Source organism: Podarcis filfolensis (genome assembly GCF_964270895.1).
Source record: "Podarcis filfolensis genome assembly, chromosome: 2".
NCBI lineage: Eukaryota > Metazoa > Chordata > Lepidosauria > Squamata > Lacertidae > Podarcis > Podarcis filfolensis.
Window position 1 is genome coordinate 5,125,790 of NC_139605.1, and position 22,508 is coordinate 5,148,297.

Below are 22,508 nucleotides of genomic sequence, written 5' to 3' on the forward strand. Positions count from 1 at the left end.
CCTGGGAACTGTAGTTTGCCAAGCTACAATTCCCAGCACCCTTAACAAATGACAGTTTCCAGAATTCTTTTGTGGGGATAAAATGTGTTTTCAGTGTATCTGAAGTGTGCCCAGCCCCAGATCAAACCCGTGCTCGGGTCATGATGCCTCCTTGGCTTCTCCTTTAGAGGCGCACAAGAGAGAGGATCCAGCTGCGTGCCCTTGGCCTCCACCTTGAAATCTTCCCCGTCCTTAGCCACCTGATATTTTAAAGTTTAAAGGCCACACAGATTGAACTCTCTTGCATGCCAAGGCAGCGCTTTACCACTAAGCAGCTCTGGGGGCTTGGGGCTTCTAAGGGTTAAAGTGAGCTTATCTGGATTCCTAGAGAGGAAGGGAATGAGGAGGGCGGGGAGGAGGAGGAGGGTCTGGAGTCTTGCGGAGGAAGAGCGTCTCCCCCCAAAGCCCCTGCCTGCCTGGATTTATCACTTTGGGCAGGGAGGGAGGGAGCCCTCTATTTCTCCCAAGGGCCCTTCTGAAACCTGTCGGTGAGTCGACCCCTCTCTAGTCTGTGCATTCGGGTTCAGGGGAGTCCCAGGGCTGCAGGGGGGCGGTTGCAGAGAGGGGTCTGTGCAGCCGACCCATCCACGGGACGCCCCCAAATTTGGGAGTGGAGGTTCGTCCTCTCTCCAAAGCCAGACGGCCCCTTTTGAAACAGAGCGTGAGGGGCGGGGTGTTAAAACTGATCTGCATGGAAGTATTTCTTCAATTGCACTTTGATTAGAGTTTTCACACACACACACACACACACACACACACACACACACACACACCAGCAATTAATCAGGCAGTGCTATCAAGCCTCCACTCATTTACCCATTCAGGCATCTAGCCCTTCAGAAGAGGGGGAGGGGGAAATCTTTTTTGAGATCTGCTAAGAAAGCACTGCTGATCAAAAGCAGCAGAGATCCAGCTGTTCGGAAGAGAAATTAAAATAGACACACAGAGCAGTCCCAAAACCCATCAGTGTGAAGGGCTTTGGGGTGAGTCGGTGGGCAAGTATCAGCTTCCTTCCTTCAGAAGGGTTTGGAGTGCAAAGTCAGGCTTTTGAGACAGGTGACAATGGAGTTTTTAAACCACATAGGATAGGCACCTGCTGCCCCCGAACTGTGCAAGCTGATCATTATAAGAACAGCTGTTTAAGAATTGGTGCCTGAGTTGGATTTCCCCTCCCTGTCACTTTTCCATTGTGTGTCATGGGTTGTTTTTCCCCAGATTGTAAACTGGCAGGCAGGGACTCTGTTGTTTTAATTCACTGCTTGTAAGTCACTCCGGGAACCTTTTTAGCTGAAGAGTGGGGTAAAGGTAAAGGGACCCCTGACCATTTGGTCCAGTTGTGACCGGCTCTGGGGTTGCGGCGCTCATCTCGCTTTATTGGCCGAGGGAGCCGGTGTACAGCTTCCGGTCATGTGCCTAGCATGACTAAGCCGCTTCTGGTGAACCAGAGCAGCACACGGAAACACCATTTACCTTCCCGCTGGAGCGTTACCTATTTATCTACTTGCACTTTGACGTGCTTTCGAACTGCTAGGTTGGCAGGAACAGGGACCGAACAATGGGAGCTCACCCCATCGCGGGGATTCAAACCGCCGACCTTCTGATTGGCAAGTCCTAGGCTCTGTGGTTTAACCCACAGTGCCACCCGCGTCCCACCAAGAGTGGGGTACAAATGCCTAAATAAATAAATACTTGGGCGCCAGGACTTGAACCTGGGACCCTGTGCATGCAAGGCCTTAGGGATGAGGAGAGCTGTGGCTGGCAACTTTCAGAAACAAAGGATGACAGTGTTAAAGAGAGGGAGGGTGCCCCAAGGGGAAGGAGTGGTAGGGAACAGACCAGTAGAACAGATACCGCACCTTCTTACATTCAACCAGACTGCTGCTGCTGCTATTATTATTTAGCTCTATTGCCTGCCCTCACTACAATGCCCCATGGTAGATTACAGCAATACAGAATATATCTGGTTGCTAGCCAGACGCATCCACATTTTCCCGTCCTGGCAGTGTAATAATTCTATAGCTTAACAATAATTCAACGGTTTGCCTTTTCAGGACTTGGTAGCACTTCTACTTAGGATTGTCTTATTCTTGGAGACAGAAACTGGCACAAGACGAAGGGGTTCTTTTGGTTCTGTTCAGTTCTTCCATAAAAGAATTATCAAAGATGGATGAGGATTTAGGAAGTTGTCCCAGTATCATCCAGGCAGGGAGCAGCAGAGGATCGTGGGACAGAACCCGACTGAAGATCCCGGCTGAGGAGGACACCCTTAGTTCACATGTTGAGCACCAGCATTTCAGGCATTTCCACTACCAAGAGGCCGAAGGACCCCGAGAGGTTTGCAGCAGACTCCACCATCTTTGCCACAAATGGCTGATGCCAGAGCGACACACTAAGACTCAGATCCTGGACCTAGTGATCTTGGAGCAGTTCCTGGCTGTCCTTCCACGGGAGATGGAGAGCTGGGTGAGGGAGTGTGGAGCAGAGACCAGCTGTCAGGCTGTGGCCCTGGCCGAAGGTTACCTCCTCAGCCAGGCAGAGGAGGAGAAGCAGAGAAGGCAGCAGGTGAGAGTGTTTATCCTGGTACTTCCATATGATTGTCAACCCTTTTCAGGAAAGCATCCAAGGATATCCGGTAACCCTGAAGGTTTCTTCCTCTCTCATTCCTTCTTTTTATTCTTCTTCCCATTTGGTCTTTTGAATCTTTGTTGCTCTTTCAGGGAAAAGATCTATTTGCAAAAATGGATGTTGATTTCTCCGAGTGGGAGAGGACTCCATCAGACACCAGACAGAGGCCACCGGGTAAGGGTTGATGGGATCCATCTCAATATGGTCCCCCAATTCTAATGTGAAATAAATATGTGGGCTCCCTTAATCTTTAGGGTGAATGACCCTCTTCTCCAGCCTTTTTCCAGAGATGAAAAATGTCTTTATTTACAATGTTTCATTAAGTTATCCATGGAGACCTGCACTTTGACTTGTGGTCAAAAGCTGATACATTAAAAGAAGTGCTTTCACATAATATTAAATGGGTTTAAACACATATAGTCATACCTCGGGTTGAAGTAGCTTCGGGATAAGGATTTTCGGGTTGCGCTCCGCGGCGACCCGGAAGTAACGGAGCGCGTTACTTCCAGGTTTCGCCACATGCGCCGAAGCTCAAAATGACGTCATGAGCGGAAGCGGCGAATTGCGACCCGCGCATACGCGGACGCGTGTTGCGTTCACTTCAGGATGCGAACGGGGCTCCGGAATGGATCCCGTTCGCATGCAGAGGTACCACTGTATTCATAAACTCTTGACACATAAGCCTTTTTGTAGTTCTTCATACTGACTTCCCATCAACTTTGTCTCTTGCAGGTGACGGCGTGATGCTGGCTAGAGCTCCTAAGCCATCTCCTCTTCACAGCGGAGGGAAAGCAGCTTCTGTGGCACAAGATCAGGTAGTGGGGCAGATCAGTGTGGGGAGAGAGGCTGGGGGCAGCCAGGGCACCTCTGTCCCCTCCTCACCTTCCGTGGCCTGAATGAATCTCTCTTACCACTTGGCTGCTTTGAAATCTGTCCTTGGCAAAGTCTCCAGAGGGTGCTGAGTAGAAGTATTTAATGTTTATGCTGTCTGTGAGGGGTAAATGTTTTCTTTTTATTTTAGGATTCAGTGTCCTTTGAAGATGTTGCTGTGTATTTCACAGACGAGGAGTGGGCGCTGTTGGATCCTGATCAGAGAGCTTTGCATAACGAAGTCATGGAGGAGAATTGTGGGATCATGGCCTCTCTCAGTAAGCCTCCCAACTGAATCATAATATCAACTTTGAAAATAGTTACATGTGTGATGTATCAACAAAATTATCATATAATTCAACTGTGCCACCTATAGCATCTGGATTCTATATGCCCCCGCATTTAACATTGAATGAACAGCAATCTATTGTTTCATCTCAGAATATACTTTGTCCAATTATGTCTTTTTAAACAGAGATCAAATGGGTCTGAACTTCCCAGGCCTTTTGAAATGTAAATTTCGGAATTGTTACGGAAGTGGAAGTAGCCTCTCAGTCATTTTCTGGTTGGCGAAAGAGACCACTGACATCAGAAATGGAGCAGATTTCATGATTGTGCCAAACAAGTATCCATCTCAGAAAAGAGGTGGGCTTTTGCTAGTATCAAATTCCCATAACATTTTAAGCTTTTCCCCTCCTGGAAACATCAGGACAGGAGTCCAAATATGCTCTCTTTAACAACCAGCCATGTTCAAGGAACTGCGCACTTGCTCTAAAATCGAAGACAGGTAACATGTAACAAGCAAAGTTAGACTGGTTTTAGTAAGAAAATTGTGTTTTGTTTGATTGTGCTTTTTGTGATGGATGGACCTTAGAGACCCAGAAACCAATCTGGGCTGAGTGGTGTGTCAACCAATCAGGAGGGAATGGAGAGTTAAAAGATAGAAGCTGACAATTTAACTGTCAGATAGGGCTTGGATTGGGTTTAGAAAGGTCTTGGCTAAAGATTAGCCGAGTGTTTGGGGTTTTGCTAGGCATGGCAACCCATATCATTTCCCTGAGTAGAAGGAAAATATCCTAGAAGATGGTTGGAAGTGTTTTACTTGCTTAGTAGAACAAATAGCCATTCTAGGGCCAAGTAGAAGAAATAGCTATTTCAGGAGGAATCAGTTTAATTAGAAACAGATTTAAAGTGGAAGTTTTGAGTGAAATTATTATTTCTGTAAAGTGGATTTGACTGAAACAAAAGTGTTGTGCCTAATTAGAGTAACCATTAAGCTTTAACCCTCATGGACTGTATATGAAATTTTAGTTTTGTTTCCAATGTCCCTCATCCTTACTTTGATCCTCTGGTTGAGGGATAAGTGGTCACAGGATTTTCTTCCACATTCCTAAGTGTCTTTGCTGCTGGGTATTTGTAAATGCTACCAAATACCGAGGAACTAGACATCTCAAATGTTACTGACAAGGGAGTGTCGATGTTTTAAAACACCTAAAACCTGGTCATGTTACCTCACTCCAATATTTTCTGAGGGAGTTTGCCAAAATTATTTATATTTTGAAATTTGGATTAGCTTTGTTTTATAGGCTACTGTTAACGGGCATCTTTTTTCTCACAACAACCACATCCAACAGTGTAGCACACCAGCTCTCAGATAATGCTAGCAACTCTGTGCAATAAGATCTGCCTCCCATCTAAGTCCCTTCAGTTCTTTCTTTCTCACCGGCTTTCCAGGGGTTGGACTAGATGACCCTTGGGTCCCTTCCAGCTCTTATGGTTCTATGGTATGTTCCAGTAATGTAGGTCTCCATTGTCTCCTAAAGCTCTAAAAAATTCTATCTCCATTGCAGAAGGTAACAAATTGGAAACAACGAACCATGAGAAAATCCACACAGCGGAGGAGCCATCTAAATATTTAGAGTGTGAAGAGATCCTGAGTCAGAATTCCCACGAAAGAACTGCCAGCAGGGAGAAACCATATCACTGTTTGGAATGTGGGAAGGGCTTCAAGTGGAAGAAAAGTCTCACTTCGCATCAAATAATTCATACGGGAGAGAAGCCATTTGAATGCTTGGAATGTGGGAAGAGCTTCAGCTGGAAGGAAAGTCTCACTTCCCATCAAAGAATCCATACAGGGGAGAAACCACATCAGTGCTTGGAATGTGGGAAGAGCTTTAATGCAAGCAGAAACTTGCGCCGCCATCAAAGAATTCACAGTGGGGAGAAACCATATCAGTGCTTGGAATGTGGGAAGAGCTTTACTAGAAGCACAAGCTTCCGTTGTCATCAAAGTATCCACAGTGGAGAAAAGCCGTATCAGTGCTTGGAATGTGGCAAAAGCTTTACGAGAAGCATATACTTCCATCATCATCAAACAATGCACAGTGGGGAGAAACCGTATCAATGCTTAGAATGTGGAAAGAGCTTCCGCTGCAAGAGAAGTCTCATTTCCCATCAACAAATTCACACAGGGGTGAAATCATAAAAGCTGTGCCTTCTGGTGTAACCAAGTCCGGGTTTTCTCTCCATCTTCCTCTCTTGCAAACTTACTGTGGGCACTTAAACATTACACGTACAAATACTAAACTGATAAGACAATCACTTTAAGCTTTCCAGTTCTAGTGGTAAGGGGCAAATGATGAGGAACAGAGAGAAGGCCACCAGTTACTTCCTGGTGGCCCTGGGAGTTGTTTTGTTGGGGCAGAAATGCAGAGGAAGTGAGTGGAACCATTCATTGTTGACAGTTGCCCTCCAGAGCCAGAAAACTTCAAGACCGGCATTGCTGAAGCAAACTGTGAGAGAGCCAGTGTGGTGTCGTGGTTAAGAGCGGTAGTCTCGTAATCTGGGGAACTGGGTTCGCTTCCCCGCTCCTCCACATGCAACTGCTGGGTGACCTTGGGCCAGTCACACTTCTCTGAAGTCTCTCAGCCCCACTCACCTCACAGAGTGTTTGTTGTGGGGGAGGAAGGGAAAGGAGAATGTTAGCCACTTTGAGACTCCTTCGAGTAGTGAGAAAGCGGGATATCAAATCCAAACTCCTCTTCTTCTTCTCCTTCAAGATTGTGTATGGAGTACTTTCTTTTGTGGGTTAAATTGTCTGAGGGCACCTGGTGAGAGGAAGTAGTACAAGGCGGAGGTGTTTACCATTCCACCCGCACGGGATGCAGGTGGCGCTGTGGTCTAAACCACTGAGTGTCTTGCGCTTGCCAATCAATCGTAAGGTCAGCCATTTGAATTGGCGCAACGGGGTGAGCTCCTGTTGCCCTGTCCCAGCTCCTGCCAACCTAGCAGTTCAAAAGCATACCAGCATGAGTAAATAAATTGGTACCGCTGCGCCAGGAAGGTAAATAGCGTTTCTTTGCGCCCTGGCTTCCATCGTGGTGTTTCGTTGCTTCAGAAGTGGTTTAGTTATGCTGGCCACATGACCCAGAAAGCTGTCTGTGGACAAACGCTGGCTCCCTCATCCTGAAAACTGAGATGAGCGCCGCACCCCATAGTCAAATTCGACTGGAATTAACTGTCCTTTACCTTTACCTTACCTTTTACCATTCCACCAATTCTTTGGTGAGAGATAGAAACCTGCTATTTAAACACAGTGCATTCTTAGGAAATTGTTTGTTAGGTGAGCATTCTCAGAACAAGTCAACAATTTCATTTATTCCTATGGGGAAATTTCTAATGTGTTCTCAGCCACATAATTTTGACCCCCAAATGACGGAAAAACCCAGGAAAACTCTGAAACCTTGCTGAAGGCAAACAAGGAAGGGGAAAAGACCCTTTTATTTATCTGCTCTCTCCCCCTTCCTCCCCTACTCCCACCATGGTTTCTGGTGAAACAGCTGCTGGGGACCATCAACACATAAAAAGTAAGGCTTATTGTAAACTTATTGGTTTACACAGTACTACACACAGGTCTGGCTGTTACGATATCTGAATCTGTGGTGTGTATAGTGAGGTTTAGGTACTAATCCATCATGTTTGGATAAGTGAATTTTCATATAACAAGCGTTTGAATAGCAGGACCTACGTGTATTGTCAATGAATGTTTTCATTGCCTCTTTGATGTTTTTCCACTATCCTTTTGTTCAGAGGAAGGAGTGGCTGATGACATTAGTTACAGATCAAGTGTGAGATATTGGAGTGTTTGGATGGTACGTCTGTGGGTATGTGTGGATGTGTGAGCGGTGTGTGAACAGAGTGTCATTGAATGAACAGTAGGTGCTATATAATCTTTGTAGATGTAAGGTAGAATTTAGGTGTGACCTGTAGTACTTTGTGAATCAGGGGGCTGATTTGGAAGGCTGAAGACTCTAAAATATTCCTTGACTCTAAATATGTTTCCAAGTGTTTGTTTTTAAAGTTTGCAATGGTTTTGTTTTTAAAGCTCGGCCTTGGCCCAGTATACCTAAAGGAGCGTCTCCACCCCCATCGTTCTGCCCGGACACTGAGATCCAGCACCGAGGGCCTTCTGGCGGTTCCCTCACTGCAAGAAGCCAAGTTACAGGGAACCAGGCAGAGGGCCTTCTCGGTAGTGGCGCCCTCCCTGTGGAACGCCCTCCCACCAGATGTCAAAGAGAACAACAACTATCAGACTTTTAGAAGACATCTGAAGGCAGCCCTATTTAGGGAAGCTTTTAATGTTTGATGTATTAGAGGATTTTAATATTTTTTGGAAGCCGCCCAGAGTGGCTGGGGAAGCCCAGCCAGATGGGCGGGGTACAAATAATAAATTATTATTATTATTATTATAAAGATTGTACTGTTTTATCCAGTGCTCTCTTTTTTTTTAGGAGAAAAGGTGCCATGAGGTTGTTACAGTAAGTGCCACACTTTTTAGCATTTGGAAAAAAGAAAGGTGCCAGTACCGTGTACCCCAGAAAAAAGCACTGGTTTTACCACATTGCAGTTTTGTTTAACAGGATAGTATTATATTGTAGCTTCTCAGTTTCATTGCTACATGGTTTGTAATAGAAATTTAATAAATAATAATAATAATAATAGTTAGCCAGCTAGGGACTGTCTTAAGTTTAAAGCAGTATATGAATATATAAAATAAAATAATACATACAATAAATAAAGGTGTCTTGTTTTGGTTCAGAAGAGGCCCCTGCTGTCACTGTTGCTTCTCTGCTAGGACAAAAGTGTGGTTTCCACTTGTTCTCATTCTCTTCCTCTTCCTCATTTGCAACAAAACAGTGGACATTTAAACATGACAGTTGTATAAAACCTTAGGGTGGCATTCAATTATATTTGTGCTCCTCCTCCTGCATGCACCCATGCCATCCCCAGATCTGCTCTGAAGGGATGAGGGAGCCCCGTAACAGAGTGGTGGAATCCTTGGAGAGCTTGACTATGACCTAGGGGACCAGAATTCACTCAGTCACAAAGTTCACTGGATGATCTTGGGCCAGTCATGGTCTCTCAGCCAAACCTACCTCCCAGGGTTCTTGTGAGGATAGCATGTGGAGGCATTGGCACCATCTCCAGGGGCCTGGGCATAGCTGTCAACTTTTCCCTTTTCTTGTGAGGAATCCTATTCGGAATAAGGGAATTTCCCTTAAAAAAGGGGGAAATTTGACAGCTATGGGTCCGGGCACCCACAAAAAATTTGCTGTGGGTGCCCAGCCTCCACCCGTCACCTCTGTGGCCGCTGTCGCCCACTGCCCACTGCCAAGAAGAACCTCGTACACCACCGTAGGTGATAAATAAATGTAATGGGTAAATATAAGGGGTGTGTGGGAGCAACCCCTTCCATTGCGCAAGGAGAAATCCTAGCACAAAAGAAACGTTCTCTATAGTGCTACCTTGAAAGCAACCTTATTGGCTCAGGGAAATGCCTTAGCTTGGTTCAGAGTGGCTGTCTAGCCTGCGCCTATCCCAGAACAGCCATTTATCATACCCTCCCCTACCCAAGCCCAACACTTGGAGCAAGAGTGTCCTTCAACTCAAACCACTAAACACTTTTGCTTTATAAAAGTTCTCTCAGCCTCCCTCCTGCCATGTTCCCTGTTTGCCTTATGTCTGTCACCTTATAGGGTTCCTGGCTCTGGGCTTCCAAAACCTCAAGCAATCTCCTAACAAGTGGTAAAAGGTAAGGTAAAGGACTCTGCTGGCACCATATCTGTGACTGACTTTGTCGCAGTCTTGGTAGCTTGGCCAGACATGAGGACATAGGAACAAATTATTATTATAGTAAAAGCTGGTTATAACACGTTCTTGTGTGGTTTGTTATCAATAACACTGTTTGCGTTTCATAACGTGTGCTTATAAGTCTTATTCCGAATCCTATTCCTATCCAATCTTGCCTACTCGCCACTCAAACCAGCCACCTTTTCCCTTTTCCCTCCAAAACCCAACTGTCTTTTTCTCGCCCACCCACACACCTGTTCTAACTGTCACACTTCAACCTCAGCCAATCAGCACAGAACACACCCCAACATTCCATCCCTCTCTCCCTCCCCTCCCCCTCCCTTATGTGTTTTAATATCTTTTAATAGAGAAACCCGTACAAGTCAGTCACAATGGCTAACGGCACAACATCTGCTGAAGTCCATGAGGGTACCACCTATTAAATACATGCAAGGTTGTCACTTGAGTTGGTTAAGTCTTCTTAAGGGTGCCACACCGGAGGCAAACAATTGAAATTGAAATACTTTCTTGTCACTTGTACAACTTGTATACAGTGAGATTACACAAGCACCCCCCACTCAGTTCTCTTAGTCTTAATTCCCCTCATTTACTGACGCACACCCACCAAACCCGAAAGTCAGTTGCCCTGTTGTTCTCTTTTCATTCAATAGCCTAACAGCCCAGGGATAGAAGCTGTTCTTTACCCTGTTGGTGCGACTAATCATGCTTCTACATCTTCTGCCTGAGGGCAGGAGATCAAGAAAGTGCCGGCCAGGGTGTGACTCATCCCTGAGAATTTTCCTCACTCTCCTAAGGCAACGTTCTTCTGCTATTTCATCCAGCGGATTCACGGGACAGCCCATAATATCTCGTGCTGTATTCACCACCCTCTGTAGGCACTTCCTATCAGTTGATGTCAAACCAGCGTACCACACCGTGATGCAGTATGAAAGGACACTTTCTATAGTTGACCGGTAGAAGGAGATCATCAAATGTTGATTGACATTTGGGAGCAAATAAATTTCCAGACCTGTGGGAAAAAATTATTCCCCTCCCTAAACCCTGGAAAGGCTTGCTGTAGCCCAGAGCTTTCATGACACATTGGTGTGTCAGCGGCAGTTTGTGGGTGTGTCCTCCTCCTGGCTTTGGAAAGGGGTTAGTTTAACCTCTGGTTTGCTAGTAAAACTGAATTATTATTATTATTATTAATTGAGTTTATATACCGCCCTATATCTGAAGGTCTCAGGGTGGTTCACAGAAAATATCACAACATATATAATCAGAATAAAAACAACAACCCCAAAATTACTGTTTCACGAAATGATGTATGTCTAAAACGTGTGTCACTAACATGAAAAGTTCTGAAGCCTCGGCTCTAGACAAAGATCTCTCTGGCAGGATGTTATGTCACAACGGAGGGTGTGTCACCGTTACTTAGCAACCTTGGACATGGAACCTCTATAGACACATGCATTTATTACATTATAATATATATAGAGAGAGAGAGAGCTTTCAGTAGATTAAGCTGCATTATCTATTTCCATTTTCCTTAAAAAAAAAAAAATTCTAGGGAATGCAATTACCAAACTTGCCCCATTGTGCAACAGAACTTTGTCTGGGCACCCTCCTAAAATCTGCTATGGAGGTTCGGGGGGACCCCTAGAAACTATCATTTGGATAATTTACCGCAGTTCTTCTCTCCCAAGCCCCCACCCCGCCCAAAAAAACTTAGCTTTCCCCCATCAAACATATTAGAAACCTTCCAGCCTTGTGGGGAAAGCTAATTTTGCGGGTCTGCTGGGGCAGTTATGTCAAGAGTGGGTGGTCTCGTCTGAATCTCTCCGGGCTGACTAGCCAGGTGTTTTCTCCATGTTAGTTAGAAGCCACAACTCCGCAACAAAGTATTGTATAATAAATCAAATCCACCCGCCCCCCAAAGCTGCAAGGCCTGCAGGCAGGGGAGAATTTCAATTTTGTGATCGCAGTGGGGAAACGTCCTCCCATTCACCGAACCACTTCTTATAGCCGTTTCGTTTTTGAACCTGAAGTGTCCCTGAGATGTTAAAAATACCCATCTGTGCAGTGTGTGCACGGTGCTCTTTTCCTCTTTGGCTCCTGTTTGAGAGAGATGCAGACAACCAGAGGTGGTCCAGCTGTTTATCCTCCTTAGGGTTAAAATTAACTGAACTAGATTCCCAGAGAGGAAAGGAATTTGGGGGGAGAGAAGAAGTGGGCGAGGTCCTCCAGAGCAAAAAGCACCTCCTTCCAAAGTCACTTCCTGCCTCGATTCTCATTTGAAGGGGCGTGGGTCTGTGAAAGTGGCCTTTGTTTCCCCAATTGATGCAACCCTGGCTCTTCCTGAAATCTGGTGAGTTTTGTCACCCCTGAAAGGGGGGGCGGTACCAGGGCCGCAGTTTATCAGCTGTTCCAGTGGGGATCAGGAGCCCCCTTTTGATGCGTTGTGGGTGGGAGAGCATTTTAGGTGGGTCTGCGACGCTGAGTTGATCTCCATGGTAGGTGTCTTCAACTGCAATCGAAATACAATTAATGCCCACCCACCCCCGCCCCATGCTCCCCCTTTTGATATTTTTAGGTGCCGGTTTTCCATTTTAATTTGGTTAGAATTAACACCTCCTCCCACATCCCCACATGCTTACTAAAGCTCATGACTGACATGCATGTGCCCATTCAGAAATGCAAACCCCACGAATGTAGAGGGGGACCTTTTCAGACTGAATACAAAGCACCCCACCCCGAAAACTACTGGCAGTATTTTAACTGAAGAAATCTAAGCCAATTTCTTGCATGGTAGAAAGGGTGTGTAAGGGAGGCTGTATTTCACACAGGTGCCCCCGCACCGTGAATAATAATCCACAGATTCCCAGTTTCCATTGTAATTTTATTTTAAAGGAGAGTTAATTCCTAGCACATGTAGAAATATGAGGCAAAATGTATAATTTTAACTTCTCCCCCCCCCCCCCCCGCTTCAGAAACTAGCCTTCTCCCACCTTTTGGCTTTCTGCTTTGCCCCTCCCTGGAAAAATTCCTCTAGACCCCCATCATCTGGAAACCCATCACAATGGAAACTAAAACAAAGCAGATAAATGGCACATTCCAAATTTGTTTGCACATTGATGGGGTGGCATCACTTTATCTGCCGCCCCATGAATCACACCTGCTGGGGGAGAAGCAGGGGCAGGCAAAAAGCATATTGAGGGTGAAAAATGACTTTAAAAGCCATAGATGAAAACCAGGCCTAGTTAAAGATCCATGGATATAATGGTGGAAGACAGCCTGATAAAGATGCGGTGTGTTTTTTCCGGCTTATGAGTTTGTTTTTGGGGGACAGGAGGCGGGCAGGTGTGGAGGATTCCCTGGTCCTGAATGGGGTAACTGTGCCCCTGAAGGATCAGGTGCGCAGCCTGGGAGTCATTTTGGACTCACAGCTGTCCATGGAGGCACAGGTCAAATCTGTGTCCAGGGCAGCTGTTTACCAGCTCCATCTGGTACGTAGGCTGAGACCCTATCTGCCTGCGGACTGTCTCGCCAGAGTGGTGCATGCTCTGGTTATCTCCCGCTTGGACTACTGCAATGCACTCTACGTGGGGCTACCTTTGAAGGTGACTCGGAAACTACAACTAATCCAGAATGCGGCAGCTAGACTGGTGACTGGGGGCGGCCGCCGAGACCATATAACACCGGTCTTGAAAGACCTACATTGGCTCCCAGTACGTTTCCGAGCACAATTCAAAGTGTTGGTGCTGACCTTTAAAGCCCTAAATGGCCTCGGTCCAGTATACCTGAAGGAGCGTCTCCACCCCCATCATTCTGCCCGGATGCTGAGGTCCAGCGCCGAGGGCCTTCTGGCGGTTCCCTCATTGCGAGAAGCAAAGCTACAGGGAACCAGGCAGAGGGCCTTCTCGGTAGTGGCGCCCGCCCTGTGGAACGCCCTTCCAGCAGATGTCAAAGCGATAAACAACTTCCTGACATTCAGAAGACATCTTAAGGCAGCCCTGTTCAGGGAAGTTTTTAACGTGTGATATTTTATTGTATTTTTGGTTTTTATGGAAGCCGCCCAGAGTGGCTGGGGAGGCCCAGCCAGATGGGCGGGGTATAAATAAATTATTATTATTATTATTATTATTATTATTATTATTATTATTATGTGAAGGAGGACATGCATAGCTCCAGACATGTACAGTAGGTAAAAGGTAAAAGTAAAGGACCTGGATGGTTAAGCCCAGTCAAAGGCGACTATGGGGTTGCAGTGCTCATCTCGCTTTCAGGCCGAGGGAGCCAGCATTTGTCCAGAGACAGCTTGGGCGGGGTATAAATATTAAATATTATAAATTATTATAAATTATTATTTCTGGGTCATGTGGCCAGCATGACTAAACCGCTTCTGGTGCAACGGAACACCGTGACAGAAGCCAGAGCACACAGAAATGCCGTTTACCTTCCCGCCGCAGCAGTACCTATTTATCTACTTGCACTTGTGTGCTTTCAAACTGCTAGGTTCGCAGGAGCTGGGACAGAGCGACGGGAGCTCACCCCGTTGCTGGGATTCGAACTGCCGACCTTCGGCAAGCCCAAGAGGCTCAGTGGTTTAGACCACAACGCCACCCGCATCCCTATGTACAGTACAGGATATTGCAATCCACAGTTGAAGTCAGTAATCTTTCTGAATACTAGATACTGGAAACAACAGAAGGGGAGTGGGCTCTTGTACTCAGATCCTGGTTGCAGGTTTCCCACCGGCCTCTGGTGAGCTACTTTGAGAACAGGGTCCTGGATTGCATGGGTCATTGGCCTGATCCAGCAGACTCTTCTTATGTCCTTACTTTGTTATGTTCTCAGGGAAATGTGACAGCATAGTAATTCTATAATCGAACAATGTCTTGGCTTTGTAGGACTTGGTAGCGCTCCCATTTAGGACAGAGAGAAATTGGCAGAAGCCAAAGGGAGTTTCTCCAGACCTGTTAGAAGCTTCTGTGAAATAAATATGGATAAGGAAGACTCAGTTGCCCCTGAAGCACGAAGAGGACATGAGCCCATCAAGACTGGGAGCAGTGGGGGATTCTGGGAAGTAACAGTGCAGAAGATGCTGGGTAAAGAGGACAGGCTCAACTCAGATGTACAGTGCCAGCGTTTCAGGCATTTCGGCTACCAGGAGACTGTGGGACCTCGAGAGGTTTGCAGCCAACTCCACCGTTTTTGCCATCAGTGGCTCAAGCCAGAGCGGCACACGAAAAGTCAAATGCTTGACTTGGTCATCCTGGAGCAGTTCCTGGCTGTTCTTCCACCAGAGATGGAGAGCTGGGTGAAGGAGTGTGGAGCGGAGACCAGTTCCCAGGCGGTGGCCCTGGCTGAAGGTTTCCTCCTGAGCCGGGCAGAGGACAAAAAGCAGGAAGAGCAGCAGGTGAGAGCATTTAAACTAGATAGAACCAACGTGAGGGTGGATATCCTGAGCATATCTTAAAATTGTCCAACTTTTCCAGGAAGGCATCCAAGGAAGGATAGCCAATGCCAGTATTTTATTTTATTTTTGCCTCTGCCACTCTTTTTCTAATCCTTCTGCCCATTTGTTGTCTTCAATACTTGTTGCTGTTTCAGGTAAAGGATTTGTTTAGAGAAGTAAGTGTGGGTCTTCCTGAGGCAGAGAGGTCTGCACTGAATACAAGACAGAGGCCACCGGGTAAGGATCACTGTTGTATCTCCATCTGGTGTCCCTCTCTCCTTTGTGAAATAATTATCTGGGCTCCTTGATCATTTGAGAGAAGACACTTGTCTCCAGCCTTTCCCACAGCTCAAAAATCTGATTACTTACAACATTCCTCTAGTTTATACATGGGGACCTGCACTCTGTTTTACAGCCAGGAGCCCAAAGGGCGAGAGATGCTTTTTCACGCAACTGAAATATAAAATGGGTAGAAACACTTAGCAGGTAGGATTTTTCCTAAGGCCCAAGTATAGTTAGACATACATGGCTGAATCTCTGTGTTGTGCTACCAGCTTCCCACTTACCTATTGTTTCTCCCAGGTGACCAAACAATGCCAGTAAAACCTCAACAACCACTTCATTTTCATGGTGGAAGGGAAGCAGCTTCTTTGACGCTGGATCAGGTAAGGGGACAGGTCAGTGGGGAAAGAGACTCCTCTGCTCAGTTCCCCAAATCTCTCCATCTCTTCATTTAAAAAAAAGTATGCCCTCAAGAAAGCTTGAAAGGCCACTCAAGGAAGGTTAATGCAGAGAATAATGATTATGCAGAATAATGACAAAACAAACCAATGGATGAGAGGAATAATAAATTAGTAATCATAGAATTGTAGAGTTGGAAGGGACCCCAAGGGACATCTAGTCCAACCTTCTGCTATGCAGGAATCCTGCCCTCAGCCATCCCTGGGTAGGCTTGAACCACCAAGCTTCTACAGTGGTACCTTGGTTCACAAACTGAATCTGTTCCGGAAGTACTTTCGACTCCCAAAACCGTTCGAAAACCAAGGCACAGCTTCCGTTTGGCTGCAGGAGCTTCCTGCACTCAAGAGGAAGCCACGTCGGACATTTGGCTTCCCAAAAACTTTGCAGCTTTAGAAGCTCTAAGCCCTTAAAAGATTTTGGTCGTCCCCCCCATATATAGCTAAATCAAAATATAAACAATAGTAAACCATAAAATAATTTCTTATTTTTTGAAATGAATCAAAACCTACAGTAAGATGGAAACTAATGTTTATTTTTGTATGCTTCCACTTTATTTATATTTGGGGGGTGTATTCCCTACTTCTTCTAATTGCAAAAATCATGGTAAATGTGGCAATGGAAAATTTCCCCCCTTTCTTTGATGCTGTAGGGACGTGCTTATTTTGCTTAATAGTTAATCTAGCCCTGATTTGAGGTGCCATGGCAGTCACGGGTTATATCTTCTCCTAAAACATAGACATACATAAAATTTTATCCACAAAACAACACAACAATTGGTATGCTATCTTTGAGGAGGAAGAAATGTTTCTTTTTCTTTGCAGGGTCCCATGACCTTTGAAGATGTAGCTGTGTATTTCACAGACGAAGAGTGGGCGCTGCTAGATTCCAACCAGAGAGCTCTGCATAACAAGGTCATGGAGGAGAACTGTGGGATCATGACCTCTCTCAGTAAGGCTCCTATTGGGGTGTAATATCTATTTTGAAAACCAGAAGCTTGAACTGGGGTACATTATTGAGACCTGAGTGGCGGAGTTGGCTGGGCCACTTTTGATTCAGCTTTGCCCACCCAAATACTTGGTGGGATTATCAGCCCAGACTTGGAGGGACAGGGAGGAGATGTTTCCGTAGTTCACAGGAGTTCATTTACTACCAAATCCCTCTCTCTTGCTGTGTGGGACTGGACTGGAGGCCCTTCATCTAATGCTGGGTCAAAGAGATAGGCTAGAGATGTCGTTGCTCTTCAGCCTCCCCAACCAAGCTGACTGAGGTTGTTTCGGGTGTGATGCTGGAGGATTCCAGAACTGTGGATTTGGGTAACTTCAGTATCCATGCTAAGAATTCTTCAGGATCGGCTTGGGAGTTCATGGCCTCCATGGGCAACCATAGACCAGAGGTTCTCCATGCAAATTACATCCTCTGCCAGTGAATTATGGGGGCTATCCTTTTTATTTTTTATTCTATGATGTTTGTATCATTATGCATGTGCTTTTGTTCCATATACCTGCACAACAACCTTGTGACCCAGGCTAAGCTGAGAGAGGGAAAGAGAGAGAGTGTAATTCAGCCCATCAAATGAGCTCCATCCCTGAGATGGAAACAAAAAGGTAAAGGGACCCCTGTCAATTAAGTCCAGTCGCTGACAACTCTGGGGTTTTGGCGCTCATCTCGTTTAAAGGTCGAGGGTTAAACTGCTAGGTTGGCAGGAGCTGGGACTGAACAACAGGAGCTCACCCCGTTGCGGAGATTCGAACCGCCAACCATTTGATCGGCAAGCACAAGCGACACTGTGCCACCCACGTCCCTGATGGAAACAAAACCCGGGTCCAAATCCAACATTCTGTAGAACAGCAGATGTCAGCAACAGAGGCAGTAAGATCTGCCTCTCATCTAAGTCCCTTCAGTTCTTTATCACAAATGTTTATTAGCATTGTTCAGTAATTTGGGTCTCCATTTCCTCCTAAGGCTCTAATGAGTGTCTGTCTTCTTTGCAGAAGGTGATGAACTGGAAATGAAGAATAAGGAAGACCACAACAAACTCCTCCCAGTGGAGAAGCCATGTAAATATCTAGAAAGTGGAGGGAGCTTTGGCCAGAGTCTCCATCTTCACAGAGGGGAGAAACCATATAAGTGTTTGGAATGTGGAAGGAGTTTCACTTGGAAGAAAAGCCTCACCTCTCATCAAAGAATTCATGCAGGGGAGAAACCACATCAATGCTTGGAATGTGGAAAAAAGTTTTATACAAGCACAAACTTCCATCGTCACAGAAGAATTCACAGTGGGGAGAAACCATTTCAGTGTTTGGAGTGTGGAAAGAGCTTTAACAGAAGCACAAACTTCTATCGTCACCGTGTTATTCACAGTGGGGAGAAACCATTTCAGTGTTTGGAGTGTGGAAAGTGCTTTGTTCGGAAGAGCGATATCACTTCCCATCAAAGAATTCACACCGGGGAGAAACCATATAAATGTTCGGAATGTGGAAAGAGCTTTATTCAGAACTCCCAGCTCACTTCCCATTTAAGAATTCATACAGGGGAGAAACCATATCAGTGTCTAGAATGTGGAAAGAGCTTCAACAAAAGCACAAACTTCCATTCTCATCAAAAAATCCACAGTGGGGAGAAACCCTATCAATGCTTGGAATGTGGAAACACATTCCGCCAGAAGAAAAATCTCACTTCCCATCAAAGAATTCACAGTGGGGACAAACCATATCACTGCCTGGAATGTGGAAAGAGTTTCCGTCACAGTATTGGCCTTACTATACATCAGAGAAGCCACACAGGAGAGAAACCATATAAATGCTTGGAATGTGGAAAGAGCTTCTGCAATAGCTTAAGCTTTATTATACATCAGAGAAGTCACACAGGAGAGAAACCATATAAATGCTTGGAATGTGGAAAGAGCTTCAGTCAAAGCTCCAAACTCACTTCCCATCAAAGAATTCACACAGGGGAGAAACCATATAAGTGCTTGGAATGTGGGAAGAGCTTCCATCAGAAGTCAAATCTTACTTCCCATCAAAGGATTCATACTGGGGAGAAACCATATAAATGCTTAGAATGTGGAAAAGGCTTAAGCTGCAAGAAAAGCCTCATTTCCCATCAAAGAATCCATGTACAAGAGGAATCATAAAAGTACTTGTCATCAAGTTTTTAATATGCAGTTGGATGCAGACTGTTGTTGGAAAAAGTTTTGTACAATTGGAAAGCTGACAATATGCTGTTTAAAAAATAGGGGAGGGGGATTAGACACAATAGACATTTGTGTTTATTAAGCACTTAAATGAAAGGCAACATCAGGGACAACATGTTCACAAATTATGTAAGTGTTGAAACAAATCACCCAAAATGTTCCCAAGTCATGTTTCTATTTTCTCCAGATTGGCCACTGTGTGCCCTCCCTCTCAGTTATTACTGAATGTGGATGTATCTATTGTGACACAAGTATATGTTGTAAAACATATTCTGTTTATATTTACTGTTATGTACACTATGAGTTAATGGAGGCTTGAATCTTCATAACATGGCTACTCAAAAACTGCAGTCATTGAACCTAATAAGGAACTATAAAGCAGTGTTTTTAGGTCACAAGGATCAAATTGCAGTGGAACTGCAAGAAAACGTCCTAGAAGATTTCCCAGCATGTTTAATATTATCAATTATTGTTTTTCTGCAGTTCAACTTTTTGAAGCTGGGGTGTGTGTTATACTGAGAAGTGCTTTATATTCTGGCAAATGTGATTAGTGCATTGATTGTATTCTGTGTTACTGTATTGTATTGGTATTTTAATTTTGTACCAGTATTGTAGTAGTACAGAAACATGGCCTCAACAAAGTTCTTCATCAGTGGAAACAGTTTTTCCCTTTAATTTTGCTTTCTTGAAGGAGTGTTACATTCACCATTTCCCCAGATCTTTTTTCCACACACACATGAGAAACAGAAAAGGAATTTCAGCTGGGTATGAGAGGCAATCCAGTTAGCGAGCCAGACCAGTGAACTGCTGCTAATCTATTAATCCCTTTTGGGCTTGCCTTACTAAACTCCGCCATCTCCTAGTCAGGCCTTTCCCAGCTGAGGCTGAAGCCACATTCACCCAACAGCTTATTCCATTTTCCCGTTTCCCTAACTGTTAATTTCTGCCTTATATCCAAGCTTTCACATGATGTAAAATCAACTTCCGAAAATATAGTGCAATATAATGTTCATTTCTGAGTGATTGGCAAACAGATTTTTTTTCCTGGAGCCAATAACATGGAAATGATCACCACACTTACCCTTGTTGTTTAGTCGTTTAGTCATGTCCGACTCTTCGTGACCCCATGGACCAAAGCACGCCAGGCACTCCTGTCCTCCACTGCCTCCCGCAGCCTATATTCTGCTATATTTCTGAAAGTGGATTTTGTGTCATGTGAAAGCTCAAAAACAATGCAGAAATTAACAGGAAAACATTGGGAAAACAGAATAAACTGTTGTGTGCATGCAGCCCAAGATTATCCAGAATTCCTCTGCAAAAGCTTCATTTTTTGTAACCAGCAGAGAATACAAAATACCATCTTGCGGATTGTCAGGGCTCTGAGGCGTGTGATGGGGCCCAGGGGGTGACCCAGGAGAGGTGACCCAGAGGTGAGGCGTGTGGTGGTGCCCAGAAGGCAGGAGCCAGAGCAGGGAAAGGAGGAAGAGTCAGGGCAGTTCGAAACAGTGGTGGAAGAAGAGGCTGCTCGATGACAAGACAGGTCAGTAGACTCCTCAGCTTCCATGCAAGAGAAGTCTCAGGTTGCAGGCACGTAGTCCCTTGGGAAGGTATATATACGCCTTTCTTCAGGTTCTAAGTTTTTAAAGCCCCAAAGTAAAAGCCCAAACTAAACTTACTTCAGTTTCCCCTGAACTACAGAAATGCAGCTTGATTCTCCTCTTCAAATACAGTGGTACCTCGGGTTACATACGCTTCAGGTTACAGACTCCACTAACCCAGAAATAGTACCTTGGGTTAAGAACTTTGCTTCAGGATGAGAACAGAAATCGTGCTCCGGCGGCGCGGTGGCTGCAGGAGGCCCCATTAGCTAAAGTGGTGCTTCAGGTTAAGAACAGTTTCAGGTTAAGAACGGACCTCTGGAACGAATTAAGTACCTAACCTGAGGTACCACTGTATTCTATTATTATTTTCACAAATTTATACAAGAAGCAACTATCAATACTGGGTGGGTGGGATGGTTGAATATTAAAATGCAACTTAATTTTCATACATGTAGGCAGTTTATTAAGCCACTGAACTCTCTTAAGCAAACCACCCCCCCAAAACCCTACATTTGGATAACCTTTCCCCCCTTAATTCAGGCACAATTTAATTGTTCAATGGAAAAGCACAGTAACTTCTCTGTGTGGCATTTGCTATCTGATATAGTTCCTCTGCACATTGAGGTTTCTGTTGCACCCAAGAGCTATCTCACTGCAGTAAATCAGATCCGTAGGGATTATTTATTTTGCTTTGATTCCTGCACAGAAGGGAGTTGGAATTTAAGATGGCCCTTGGGTCCCTTACAGCATTGTAATTCTATATGAGGCGGCAACATCCTCTTCCCAAGTGGCCAGCTTTTTCTTTGCGACCAACTGGAACTTGGATCCACTAGCTCTGCAAATGTATTTTGGGGGAGGGATCCCCCTAAACCTTAGAAATTAATAAACAGTAGCATTTTGATAACTTGGAACACTGAAGGAGAGATTGCAGGCCAGTGGAACAATACAGGCTAAGCTTCCTTTCCAAGCCAGTGCCTCACCTTTGATAGAGGCAAAAAGGTGTTGATGAACCAACTGAAAAGGAATTATTGGGCCTGGACAGGAGGTTTCCAAGGTGATGGGCTTCAATAATAATAATAATAATAATTTATTATTTATACCCTGCCCATCAGGCTGGGTTTCCCCAGCCACGATGGGCGGCTTCCAACAAAATATTAAAATACAATAGTCTGTTAAACATTAAAAGCTTCCCTAAACAGGGCTGCCTCCACATGTCTTCTAAAAGTCTGGTAGTTGTTTTTCTCTTTGACATCTGGTGGGAGGACGTTCCACAGGGTGGGTGCCACTACCGAGAAGGCCCTCTGCCTGGTTCCCTGTAACTTGGCTATGTTATACCAGAGCTGCCTCACCCGAAGCCACCAGAGGGAAAAGGAAAATAGTGTTTTGAGCAAGGTGTGCTGGGAAGAAGAAGGGGAGAGGAAAAGGCAGAGATCCATCTTTTGGCAGGCTGGCTGAAGGCAGGCTGGGAGGGATGCCCTGGACTCCATTGCTGCACTGCTGTGGGGCACAAGCCCCTCTTAAGATGACCATGATGTAAGATCTGGACTCCCTCCATCCAAACTCAGGTGTTAATATGTGAATAAATCATATTTCTTAATTTTGCAAAAGTATTTTATTATCCCCAGCTCCCTGCCCTTCCAAAAAAAAACCCTTGGCACCTGTTGGGCCCACTTTCCTTCTTAAATAAGCTTCCTCTCTGCTCAGGGTTTGGCCACGTCAAAACTTCACAGGCTGGCATTGCAGGGATAATGGGTGGGTGTCCTTTCAATGGGAAACTTCCCCAACTTTCCAATTAGAAGCACCGCCCCCTTTTCTCTCTTTCCCAGGCTCTGTTTCTGTAGCCGCCTGACTC

At 45.3% G+C, this 22,508-nt stretch overlaps 2 protein-coding genes and 2 long non-coding RNA genes across 9 annotated transcripts in view; 2 read left to right on the top strand and 2 right to left on the bottom strand.

The window, feature by feature from the left end:
• LOC310757403 overlaps positions 1 to 21,007 on the bottom strand; it is a 103,897-nt gene extending 82,890 nt beyond the window's left edge. Inside the window, exon 1 of the long non-coding RNA XR_014545161.1 lies at positions 20,792 to 21,007. This is a non-coding gene — a long non-coding RNA (uncharacterized lncRNA). The remainder of the gene's footprint in view (positions 1 to 20,791) is intronic.
• The window catches only part of LOC310756634 (uncharacterized protein), an 820,367-nt gene that overhangs the window by 35,262 nt on the left and 762,597 nt on the right, over positions 1 to 22,508 (top strand). The gene's annotated exons all lie outside the window — the stretch shown is intronic.
• Positions 221 to 19,716, top strand: LOC310756665 (uncharacterized protein). Of its 4 annotated transcripts, none has more exons than XM_083601183.1 (6): positions 221 to 527; positions 2,178 to 2,601; positions 2,757 to 2,838; positions 15,704 to 15,786; positions 16,684 to 16,810; positions 17,854 to 19,716. In XM_083601183.1, exons 1-6 carry the CDS (start codon positions 379 to 381, stop codon positions 18,993 to 18,995), a joined length of 2,007 nt encoding a protein of 668 aa, XP_083457309.1. In that variant the 5' UTR covers positions 221 to 378; the 3' UTR covers positions 18,996 to 19,716. The 4 variants fall into 4 exon arrangements, with proteins under 4 accessions (XP_083457309.1, XP_083457310.1, XP_083457312.1 ...); XM_083601184.1 differs by lacking the exons at positions 221 to 527; positions 2,178 to 2,601; positions 2,757 to 2,838 and adding exons at positions 11,139 to 12,031; positions 14,574 to 15,082; positions 15,277 to 15,358; XM_083601186.1 differs by lacking the exons at positions 221 to 527; positions 2,178 to 2,601; positions 2,757 to 2,838 and adding exons at positions 11,882 to 12,031; positions 14,574 to 15,082; positions 15,283 to 15,358.
• On the bottom strand, positions 6,162 to 7,916 carry LOC310757363. The gene is made up of 2 exons (XR_014545105.1): positions 6,571 to 7,916; positions 6,162 to 6,326 (listed from the first exon to the last, which is right to left on the bottom strand). It is a non-coding gene; the product is annotated as an uncharacterized lncRNA (long non-coding RNA).

What these genes read in the sequence shown, in the direction of transcription:
- LOC310756665 (XM_083601183.1), top strand. Translation starts at nt 379, where the DNA reads ATGAGGAGGGCGGGGAGGAGGAGGAGGGTCTGGAGTCTTGCGGAGGAA. An exon ending in AGAAGCAGAGAAGGCAGCAG is followed by an intron (nt 2,602 to 2,756) that starts GTGAGAGTGTTT and finishes TTGCTCTTTCAG; the next exon opens with GGAAAAGATCTATTTGCAAA. An exon ending in TGGGATCATGACCTCTCTCA is followed by an intron (nt 16,811 to 17,853) that starts GTAAGGCTCCTA and finishes TCTTCTTTGCAG; the next exon opens with AAGGTGATGAACTGGAAATG.